At 38.7% G+C, this 12,572-nt stretch overlaps 1 protein-coding gene across 1 annotated transcript in view; it reads right to left on the bottom strand.

Annotated features, from left to right (window-relative positions):
- Positions 1 to 12,572, bottom strand: part of Abcb7 (ATP binding cassette subfamily B member 7) — a 149,409-nt gene that overhangs the window by 52,777 nt on the left and 84,060 nt on the right. Inside the window, exon 4 of the mRNA XM_006991567.4 lies at positions 7,760 to 7,879. Coding sequence (XP_006991629.2) covers positions 7,760 to 7,879 — 120 coding nt within the window. The remainder of the gene's footprint in view (positions 1 to 7,759; positions 7,880 to 12,572) is intronic.

The following is a 12,572-nucleotide window of genomic DNA, read 5'->3' as shown; positions in this document are numbered from 1 at the left end:
TAAAATATTTTGAACTATACAGAAATAAAATTACAAGCTGGAGGTATAGCTTAATGGGTAGAGTGCTTGTTTAGCATGTATGAAGACTTAGGTTCTATGCCCAGTACTGAAAAAAAAACTGAGTAGTGTGGCATACAACTGTAATCCCAGTGCTTGGGAGGTGGAAACAGAAAAAGTTCAAGGCCAGCCTTAGTTACCTTGTGTATTGGAGGCCAGCCTGGGCTACATGAAACCCTATCTCAAAAACCCCAAACAAAACAAAACAAAAAAGGGAATTTATAATTTATCATTATTTGTAAGACACAGAAAAATAATAAAGGGAAATTTATATAATTCAAAACATATTATAAAAGATCTAATCTGGATGACATTCAAACTGATGATGTTTTGTGAACTCAACACTAAAAAAAATCCTAGACTATATGGAGGTTGGGGAAAACTAGCAAAGAATAGGGCCTACATTAGTACAAAGTATTTGTCTTAGTTAGGGTTTACTATTGCTGTGAAGAGAAACCATGAACATGGCAACTCTTATAATGAAAAAAAAAATGCATTCATGGCCAGGTGGTGGTGGTGCACGCCTCTAATCCCAGCACTAGGGAGGCAGAGCCAGGTGGATTTCTGTGAGTTCGAGGCCAGCCTGGTCTACAGAGCGAGATCCAGGAAAGGCACCAAAACTACACAGAGAAAACCTGTCTCGAAAAAAACAAAAAACAAACAAACAAAAAATGCATTCAGTCCAACTTCAAAAGTCCCCATAATCTATCATAGTCTCAACAATGTTTAAAAGTTCCAAGTCTCTTTTGAGATGGAGGACAATCTCTTAACTTTAATCCCCTTGTAAAAATCAAAATCAAAAAGCAGCTCACATACTTCCAACATATAATGGCACAGGATATACATTACCATTCCAAAACACAGGGAAGGGAGCATAATAAGGAAATACTGGACCAAAGCAAGACGGAAAACCAGCTGGGTCAACTCCAAACTCTGCATCTCCATGTCTGATGTCAAAATGCTCTTCAGATCTCCAACTCCTTTCAGCTTTGTTGACTCCAACACACTTTTTTCTCTTGGGCTGGTTACACTCACTGTTAGCAGCTTTCCTCGGCAGGTATTCCACAACTCTGGCATCTCTAGATCTTGGGTTCTCCAAGGCAATCCATTCTGCAACTTCACACAAAGGCCTCTCTACTAGGCCTCCATTCAGGGACACCCCTGACACATGCCTGGCCTCAGCGGCTGTCCTTAAGTGCAGAGGTGACTTCTATAACCTGTCCTTAACTCTAAAGCCAGGACCACATGGCTGAAGCTGCCACATTTTGCTACTTGCTGGGGCTGGAATATGGTCCCTTTGTTTAATTACATCTTCATTAGCTTAAGTTTGGCTATCCTTGAACTTGACCTTTAGACCAGGCTGGCCTCAAACTCAAGAGATCCACCAGCCTCTGGCCTTCCCAGTGCTGTGGCATGCACCTCCCCCCCCCCAACCCCACCCCCGGCTCTAAACTTTTCTTTAATTCCTTTCCACAAGTTGGAAATTTAACTGGATGGTATCTTGCCCTGGGGTCACCACTCCCTTTATTCCATTCCTTAATCTGTTTATCTCCTTGAATAAAGAACTTAGCTCTACTCTGCTTTCTGGTGCTCTTTTTCTCCTCAAATATTTTTTCTTGCTCCTTTCATTATGTATCTTCACTAGAGTTACCACTAATATCCACATGACAGAGTCTATACTAGACTGTTTGAGAATTCTTCTGCCAACAGAATTTACCCAAATCTCTTCACTTTAGCCTTAGGCAGACTCTTTGGACAAGGGCAAAAGGCAGCTACTTCCTTCCCCAAAATATCACAAGAATGATCTCTACACAACATATCACAATTCTTCTCTGAAACCTCTTGAGTGAGCCCTGGACAGTTCAAATAACTCTTAACATCACTGTCTTCCATGCTCTTACTAGTATAGCAATGCTTAAAGCACTCCACTGCTTTCCTAGTCCAAAGTACCAAAGTCCAAATTCCCCCAAATAAAAACATGGTCAGGCCTATCAAAGAAACACCCCACTCACGGTACCAACTTCTGTCTTAGTTAGGGTTTACTACTGCTGTGAAGAGACACCATGACTATAGCAACTCTTATAAAGGAAATATTTAATTGAGGGTGGCTCGATGACAGTTTCAGAGGTTCAGTCCATTATGATCATGATGGGGAGCATGGCAGCCTGCTGGAGCTGTGAGTGCTACATCTTGCAGGCAACAGGAAGTTGACAGACTGTCACACTGAGGGAAGCTTGGAAAAAAAGAGAACTCAAAGCCCACCCGCACAGTGACATACTTCCAACAAGGCCACACCTCCTAATAGCGCCATAACCTTTGGGGGCCACTTTCTTTCAAACCACCACAGTATTTATAAGTCAAAATATATAATCAGTTTTGAAGAAAAATAATGAAAAAGTACAACAATCCATCTTTGCATATCAACTACAAAACAGCTGTACTATTACTAAGAAGGAAAACAGTCATCAATTTTTTTAATGATCTGAAAGATTAATCACTTTTAGAAACTAGAAAACGTTGTCTAGAATGCTCATTGCTATTACTGTGCTCTAATGCCTCAAATTACCCCTTATAAAAGGGTTAAGTTTTTTCAAGTGACAACTCATGCTTATGAGGATGTGAAGCAAGGGGAACACTCCTCCAGTGCTGGTGGGAGTGCAAATTTGTACAGCCACTGTGGAAATCAATATGGCAGTTCCTCAGAAAATTGAGAATCAATCTACCTCAAGACTCAACTATACCACTCTTGGGCATATACCCAAACGACACTCCATCCTACCACAAGGACACTTGCTCAGCTATATTCATTGTGGCTTTATCCATAATATCTACAAACTAGAAACAACCTAGATGTCCCTGAACAGAAGAATGAATTTATAAACACATTTACACAAAGGACTATTACTCAATGGTTAAAAAAAGACACTGTGAATTCTGCAGGCAAATGTATTAACTAGAAAAATCATCCTGAGTAAGGTAACCCAGGCCCAGAAAAACAAATATAATATAAGTGGATATTAGCCATTAAATAAATGATAACCAAGCTACAATCCACAGACCCAGAGAGGTTAGTTAAAGAGGAGAGGTAAAGAGGAGAAGCATGGATCTCTCTGGGAAGGGGAAACAAAGAGTGAGCTAGGAGTGGGTGAGGATGGGAACAGGAGAAATCAGGTACAGGGAGGGATGGAAGGAGAGAGTACTGGGAAAGACGACTGGAATTGGGGGCCATTTCAGGGGTGAGTAGAAACCTAGTACAGTGGAAACTTCCTAGAATCTATGAGGATGACCCTAGTGAGGATTCCTAGTAAGGGAGGAAACAGAGTATGAACTGACCATCTTTTATAGCTAGGCAAGGTTTCCAGTGGTGGGACTGGGTTACATTTGGTTGAGTTGTTGGCTAGGGAGGTCCCAAGAAGATCTCTAAACAACCCAGGCTAGGACAGAGGTTGCCCTTTGAACACTGACAGCATGTGTATGTGGTGATATTTTATTTGTATGTTAATAAATAAAGTTTACCTGGAAATCAGATAGCATAAGCCCTTAATCTGATCACTTGGCAGACAGGGTCTCTGTGTGTTCAAGGTCACACTAGGTAACAGAGCCAAGCATGGTGACACACTCCTTTAATTCCAGCACCAACCATAGAGACCTGGAGGTCTGTACAGACAGGCAGTGACAAGGAAGTGAGGTAGCTGGGCTAAGAGCCAATGAGAGGGAAGAACAGCAAGGCAATAAGGTATGGACAGATAGGAAGTAGCTCACTTTTGGGAGATGCAGAGCTGGTGAAGTAAGGTTGGTGGTTCTCACTGTTTTCCTGATCTCTAAGGCTTTCACCCCTATATTTGGCTTCGTGTTTTTTTATTAAGACCATTTAAAATTTGTCTACATTTGTGTGTGTGTGTCGGGGGGGATCATTGCTGAAGACAACTGCCACTCAGCTCATTGAACATTATACAGACTACTCTTATGTCAATTTGACATACAAACTAGGGGTACCTGAAAGGAGGGGACCTTAATTGAGAAAATGCCTCCATGATATCCAACTATAAGGCATTTTCTCAATTAGTGATCAATAGAGGAGGGCCCAGCCCATGGTGGGTGGTACCATCCCTAGGCTGGTGGTCCTGGGTTCTATAAGAAAGCAGGCTGATCAAGCCATGAGGAGCAAGCCAGTAAGCAGCACCCCTCCATGGCCTCTGCATCAGCTCCTGCCTGCAGGGTCCTGCACTGTTTGAGTTCCTGTCCTGACTTCCCTCAGTGATGAACAACAATGTTGAAGTATAAGCCAAATAAACCCTTTCCTCCACAACTTGCTTTTTCATCATGGTATTTCATCAAAGCAATAGTAACCCTAAATGAAGACAAATGTAGAGAGGTTGAGCTGGTGCAGACTTGGAGCCTTTACCCCTACATTCTAGTTTCTGGTGTGAGAAAGTACTCTACAGAGTACAGAAAGAGAAACCTGGACACCAACTCATTCATGAAACCCTCCACCTACAATCTGTCCTGCCTGCAAGATGTGCTGAGGCAATGGTGGCACAGAACATGTGGGAGTGGCCAACCAATGTTTGCTCTAACTTGAGGCCCATGCCAGGAGAGGGAGCTTATGCCCTATACTGCATGGATGGCCAGGAACCAGAGACTGGACAGTCCAGAGACATAGGGTAGAACCAAACACAACTAAGAAAATCAATGAAATGATTCCTAATGATATTCTCCTATAGTCATAGATCGGTGCCTTGTCCAGTCAACATCATACAGGCTTCCTCTGGCAGCAGATGGGAACAGGTGCAGAGACCCACAACCAGACATTATGGAGGAAGAGTCTAAATTGGAGGTCTCTTTTGGGTCCCTCTCCTTGGAGATGGTAACCCCACAGAAGTGGGGGGAGGGGGACTGTATGAGTCATAGGGAATGGAGGACACCAGGAGAACATGGCCCCCTGAATCAAGTAAGCAGGGCTAACAATTACAGAACCTGCATGGATCTGCACTAAGTCCTTTGTGTATATGGTATAAAGGTGAGGGGGGTATATTTCTGACTCTTGACTTCAAGCTCTTAGGACTCTTTTCCTCCTATTGGCTTGCCTTGTCCAGCTTCGATAAGAGGGCTTTCATGTTGTCTTATTGTATCTTGTTTTGTCCTGTCTAGTTTTGTCTCTTGGAGGCCTGCTCTTTCCTGAAGAGGAAACAGAGGGGGAGTAAGCCTGGGGGAGAGGGAAGGTGGAGGGGAGGCTTGTATGAAAGAAGACTGTTTTCAATGTTTAAAAAATTAAAAAAAAGAAGTATTTTCTATAGGCATTCATAATTTCCATCCATCTCTTCCTTTTCCAGATCTAATAGAAATCAAACATACTTCAAGAGTTTCTCTGTACATTTTTGTTGACTTCTAGTTAGCTTGCAAGAATTTGGAAAAGCAATTTCCATTCTTTGAGTTCTATTTGTTGACTAAAAAACCAAATATTAGCATTCTAAAAATACTTTAATCTTCCAGTAGCTAGATTTCACACCTTGATATTGACCTGTCACCAAGCAACAGAAATCCATATTTTTGAAGGACTGGAATACAATTTAAAAATAAATCCTAATATAAATGTCATTACTGAAGACTCCTCCCTTTAGCTAGACTAATTAGTCATGTTCTAACCTGCCCTCTTCAATTCTCAAGAAAGTCCAGAAAACCATCTGCCTTTTACTTATTAACAAGGTACTTACATTCAGCTAATAAAGAAATAAAGACCAATTCTCTAATGTTGCCTTGCATAAGAGCTCAGAATCATCTTTCTCCTTAATAATTAGTATGTAAAAGATAATCCAGCAACCAACATGGTGCTAAAATGAACACAAAAGTTAAACATTTCAACATTAGCTACAATTCTAATATTGTCCTCTATTCAGCTTAAACCAATACAGTGAAGTATAGACTCATGGTCTGTTGCTTAATAGCTTGATTTAAGGACACATTTATTTCAGGAATAGGTCAAATTAAGTGGGAGGGTCCTCAAGAGAGCTCAAAGCTGAGAAAGGAGAAGTGAAAATGAAGAGTCAGACTATGGTTTTACTTTTGCTTTTCAATTACTTACTTTTTCTTTCCATTTACTTTTATATAGAACAAAAGTTCTGCCCTTTGTTTCTTTGGTAATCTACTTAATTTGTAATCTTTCGACTATCATCTCTTTATTTCTCCAACTCTGGCCTGCCTCCTGAGCTTGCCCTGCAATTTGTGTCACTGAATGCACTGCTCTCTATCTAGATGTTCTGCTAGCATCTCAGCATGTCCAAAAGTGAACTCTTCATTCTACAAACAAGATTTGACTTACTATCTGCTTCTGTTGAAAGCATTACCATTCTTGCATTCCTGGAATCATCTTTGAATTTTACTCTGCTTTCACTCCTAATAACCAATCTGTTTCTGTGTCTTAATTCTACATCACAACAATCTCTACCATGACTTGTATACAGTCTACTGTTACTTCTTACCTACACTGGTCTCATAATTAGTTGAAAAATATTTGCCATATGAAGGCATAAAATGGATGGATGGTATGTATCCTTAGAGTAGATCTTTTACTGCTTTAATCCATCTTCTACAATAGAGCCAGATTAACTTCTTAAAGCATACAGAAGTTAATAAAACATATTAGTGTGTTACTCAAAATCGAAGCTCTTATTTTTCACTTATTAATTTTTTGCTTTTTGCTGAAGGTATTTCATATTAGGAACTTTATCTCTCTAAACTTACTTCCAATTACTCTGAAGTATCATCCTTTCAATGGAGCCAAGATGGGCTATGCACTTTTCCACATATACTATATGTTCTCACTAGGCCACTGTTCAAATGATCTCTACTTCTCTAACAATCGGACTTATATAGGACTATAAAGGTGTCATTTTCTCGGCAAAATCTTTCCTGACTCCTCACCATGGTGGTTCCTCCCATCTTTCCTCTAAAACCCCACAATACTTGAATAGTACTTCTTTAAATCATTTATGACCCATCGTGTCTTAGAGAAATAAAATAAAACTTGCCTTACCCCTATATGATTTGAGGGAAGAAATTTGCTTTATCTACAGTCTCATTTACATTTGAATACCTATACTTTGGTTTCTCTTCAGATTGTATGAATCTTTTACCTTTTACATTTAAATATCGTACAGTGAATACCAAAAACAATATTTTGTATATGTCCTCAAATATTTCAGGGTAGGGGAAAGATTGAACAAATAAAAGGACATATACATTTAAAACTGAGAGGGGTCTCTAAAATATCTTGAGGGTCTGTATACTGAAAGCACTCAGATTTTTGTGGCTCTTTTTTTCTTACAATTTATTCTTTTTCTCATTGAAGTTCTTATTTGGCACTTATGGCTACAGATGTACATTGTCTTCTTCTTTACAATTCATCAGAAATATGTTTAAAATAAGTACCAGCAAGGCTCTCAGGAACTTCTTTTAAAAAGTTCCATATGATTTCTTATAACCAATGTTTCTGCATCTTATACACTTGTTTTAGGAGTGGATTCCATTAAGTTAACACAAACTTTTGATTCAGAAAAAAATATATCAGTATCATACAACTTTTGCTCAATGAATGAAATAATTACGTAAACTAATGAAAGTCCTAAAAGTTGGCCATGTTCCACTGACAGTAACTTGCTTACTAGAAAAAGTTGCAGTATATTTTAACAAAGCATATTCTTACCTTTGCACCACCCAAAAATCCCAGGGAGATGGCAACTCTGGCTCGTAGATCTGGCCTGTCTTTGGGCCACACATAAGAAAGCATTGCTTTAATGATTTTTCTAGTATCAACGTCTTTTAACTGTGGAAAGAGAAAACAAAGTATCAAGTAGGAAGTAATACCATTTCAAATGTAACTAATTTCCCCTAAATATATTATAATAAAATTATTACAGTATACTCACTCATTCATTCATAATTGTGGGGGGTAGGGGGGTAGGGGTGATGGGTAGGTGCATGCAAGGCAAAGCATGCATGTGGAGGTCAGAAGACAATTGAAGAATCAGTTCTTTATTTCTACCAAGTGGGTCCCTGGAATTGAACTCGGGTCCTCAGGTTTGGCAGCAAGCACCTTTACCCACCAAGCTCTCACTAGCCACAACCGAACTCTAACATTGTAGAATTATATAAATATCTAAGAAATACATGAAAACATTACAAACATAACTTTCATTCTGAATCTAAGGATGACTCCAGCCAAGATTCCTAGCAACAGCAGATTCATAGCCTGAACTGGCCATCTCCTATGAGGAGGCAAGACTTCCAGTGGAGGGAATGGGAAACCAATCCAGCCATATAACCTTCAACCTACAGTCTGTCCTGCCTATGGGATGTTCCACGGTAAGGGTGGCATAGAGACTGAGGGAGTGGCCAACCAATGACTTGCTGTGGAATAATCCTCTTGTACACTGTAAACATTTGTCAATCGAATTTGTTTAATAAAATGCTGACTAGCCAGTAGCCAGGCAGAAAGTACAGGTAGGGCATGACTGGTCGAGCCTAAAACCCATGCCAGGAGAGAAAGTCCACCCCTGATACTGCCTGAAGCACCAGGACCCACAGGCTGGATGACCCAGAGACCTACGACAGAACCAAACATGATTAGAGAAAAAAAAATGTCAATGTAATGATACCTAACGATGCTCTGCTATACACATAGATTGGTGCCTAACCCAGTAGTCATCAGAGAGGCTTCATCCAGCAACTGATGGAAACAGATACAGACCCACAGCCAAACATTAAGTGTAGCGTGGGGAATCCTTCAGAAGAGGGGAAGAAAGGATTGTAGGAGCCAGAGGGGTCAAGGATACCACAAGAAAACGCATAAGAATCAACTAACCTGGGCTCATAGGAGCTCACAGAGACTGGACCAACGAACCAGGGAGCCTATATGGGACTGATCTAGGCACTCTCCATATATGTTACAGTCGTGTAGCTTGATTTTTTTGTGGGACTTCTAACAGTGGGAACAGGGGCTGTCTCTAACTCTTTTACTGGCTTTTGGGACCCTACTCCTCATACTGGGTCACCTTGCCCAGCCTTAATACATGGGGAGTGCTTAGTTTTACTGCAACTTGATATGCTATGTTTTGTTGATATCCATGGGAAGCCTGTCCTTTCCTGAACAGAAAGGAAGAGTAGATTGGGGAGTTGGAACAGAGGGGGTTTGGGGGTGGGGAACTGGGAGGAGAGGAGGGAGAGGAAACTGTGGCTGGGATGTAAAATACATAAATATTTTGGGAAAAAAAAGAAACAAGTTCAATTGCTTTTTCAATGTTACTCATTTCTGAACTGGGGCTGTAGCTTAGTTGGTTGAGTTCTTGACTAGCATGAAGAAACCCCAGATCTGATTTCTAACACCACATAAAATTGGGCATAGTAGGCCAGGCCTATAATCTCAATTCCAGCATTCAAGATGTGAAAGCAGGAAGATCAGAAACTCAAGGTCATCCTTGGCTACACATCAAATTCAAGGCCAGAACCCTAGCCCAAACACACACATTTTTATCATTTTCTTCAACTTCTTACTTTCATCTATTGTCATTTGCATACTGCTAAAAGAGTTATTCAGTAGTGGCATGGGAACATGAGCCATGCATATTTTTTAACTATTAAGAAATAAAAACATTGCAGAAGCCTTAAAATAGTTCTATAATCCCATCTTCTTGGTGAACTCTGCATTCCTAAATCCAAATTCATCATAGGGCAGACTTAGAGTATTGCATTTAGGAAAGCAGGATTCTTGGTATTGACAATACCGTAGCAATTTGAGATTATTTGAAATGTCAACCTTTTTTGTTATGCTTAATCTGATCCAAATAGAGCTCACAATTATCTTTTTCATGTTTCTAAGACAATATTCCCATTAAGTCTTTGGTTTTAGTTTCAGCTTTAGAGACAGAATTTTAAGAAGCAAATTAATATTTTAGTGTGTGTTGTAGGCCCAGATGTATGCATGGCTGTGTGTGCTTGTGCACCAATGTGTAGAGGCCAGAGGAAGTTGTCTAAATCTTCCCCTAACACACACTGCCTTATTCTTTTTGGGTAAAGTCTCTCTGTAAACCTGGAATTTACTTTTTTTTTTCTTGTATTTGGTAGCTAGCATTATCCAGCAAACCTCTTGTCTCTTCTCTCCATAGCACTGGGGGATACAGAGGCAGGCCTAAGGATACATGGATGCTAAGATCCAAACTCAGGTCTTCATAGTTGTAGATCAAGTGTTGTTAAAGACTAAGCTATCTCTCCAGCCCTCCAAGTTCATACTTTCTGAAACCAAAATAAGGAGATAATATAATTATTTTCTAAAATTACTATATTAAATATAGTTGGTGAAACAATCCCCATTCAAAAATAAAATAATAGCTCAATGTCTAGAAAAGAAAAAAGATGCTCTTTACTGGTAAGGGTATACAGCAGTGAGCACTAAATACACTATTAGTGGGGAAAATGCTGAAATAATATATCTGGAAAGCAATTTCATATCTAACACAAGCTTTCAAAATAATTCTGTCCTCTGTGCCCAAAAATCCACTTCTGAGAACTTCTGCTAAAAATAATCTGAACACTGTGTTCCAAGTTGAATCTGAATCTATTTTACCTGAAAAATCTCTTGAATCTGTCAAATTATTTCCATTTCCAATCACTAATATAAACCAAATTATCATTCTTACCAAAACAACACAGTAGCAGCCTCCTAATTTATCTCCCTATATTCACTCTATTCCCTATATAGTACATTCACCCTATGATCAAATAAATACCCCTTTAGCTTAAAACCCTTAAGCAGTATCCTATCATTCTTGAACTAAAGAAAAGTCCTCAACATAGCATATAAGGCTCTGCTTAGCCTGGAATATAGCCATGTTTTATACTATTATTACTATTATTTTCAGTGCTCAATAAGTACTGGCCTACTTTAAGTTCCCTAAACATATTTTTGTATTACTGTGTTCTGCTTCTAGAAAATTCTCCTTAAAAAAAATACATTCCTATTCCTCCAACCCCCCAGGTCTTTAAACCTGTTAACCACCTTCAGCAACACAGAAGCATTTGTTCAATGAAGTTATCTCTAACACTAGTCAGGATCCTTTTTTTTTTTTTTTCTGTTTTCTCTTATAGATCATGATTCCTTTTAGAGTTTCTACTTCAGTCAGAAACTACATATGTAGCAAGATGGCTCATTGGGTAAAGACACCTGCCACCAAGCCTAATGAAGTGTGTTTGATCCCTGGAATCTACATAGTTAAAAGAGAATCATCAACCTCTGCAAGGTGTCCTTTGATCGTCACAGAGGTACCATGGCATGCAAACAAACAAACATTTTTTTTAAAAAAGTCATCCCTGGTTACATAGACCCAGTAAGAAAGAAAGAAGGGAAGGAGGAAGGGAGATTAAGAGGGAGGGAGGGAGGGAAAGGTAAAAAGACAGAAAGAAAGAAAAAAAGAAAGAGAGAAGGAACAGGGGAAGAAATTGCTCACATGCGTGTGTGTGTGTGTGTGTGTGTGTGTGTATTCCAACAAGGCCACACCTCCTAATAGTGTCACTCTCTTTGGGGGCCATTTTCTTTCAAATCACCACAAATATCATGTATTTTCTCAAATGAATAATTTAAATATAATTATTCAATTAAATATTATTTAAATTATAAATATACTTTAAACGTGTTATGTGAGTATAGGTCTATACATATGGAAGCAGGAGAATTGCTTGGTGAAATGAAAGGAACCATTGAGGGGGAAGAGAAGTTGATATAGAGCAAGTATAAGCCATGTACAGTGAGATAAGTATATGAAAATCTCATAATGAAACTCATTATTTTGTATGCTGAGTAAAAATAAAATTTTAATTAAAAAAGAAAACTTTACATCAGAGTTAACTAAAATTTTAAAAATAGTGAATAAAGAAATAAAAATTTGTCTATAACAATGTTTTTGCCTGGGCTGTTTTAATAGAAACAAAATTAGAAAATAATACCCCAAACACATTAACAATAGTAGCTTGAGTAAAGAGAATAACTGATCAATTTATATATTCTTTTTACTTGTTCATATTTTAATTCATATATAATTAAAAATTAATTTCAAAAAGGGGAAAGTTATGCAATTTAAAGTAAATCTGTACAGCAATGAGTGGGCAGAAACTAACATACAACAAACCCAGAACAGTACATCATAAAACACAGGGTACTTTTTATATTGTGATCAACCTCAAAAAGCTCAGCAAACTACTTTGCTTGTATTTTAGGCAGTTTATTGTGCAAAGAGTAACAGAAATAAAACTGCTCGTATTATACAAAAACAGAAGGACTGTCATCTCGAGCTGTTTCAAATCCTTAACATGGCAAGAATATGAAATGCCCAAAGTCTAGTTCCTATGTTTTATTTTATACATACACACATACTCATAACTGGTAAGGCATTTTAAAAAGGAATGAGGCAGTAATTTTAAAATTCACTTTTTCCAATTGAACAATCACAAAATAAATATAATTTAAT

Source organism: Peromyscus maniculatus, chromosome X, assembly GCF_049852395.1.
Source record: "Peromyscus maniculatus bairdii isolate BWxNUB_F1_BW_parent chromosome X, HU_Pman_BW_mat_3.1, whole genome shotgun sequence".
NCBI lineage: Eukaryota > Metazoa > Chordata > Mammalia > Rodentia > Cricetidae > Peromyscus > Peromyscus maniculatus.
The sequence above is the reverse complement of the archived record's forward strand: the minus strand, read 5'-3'. Positions and strand labels throughout refer to the sequence as shown.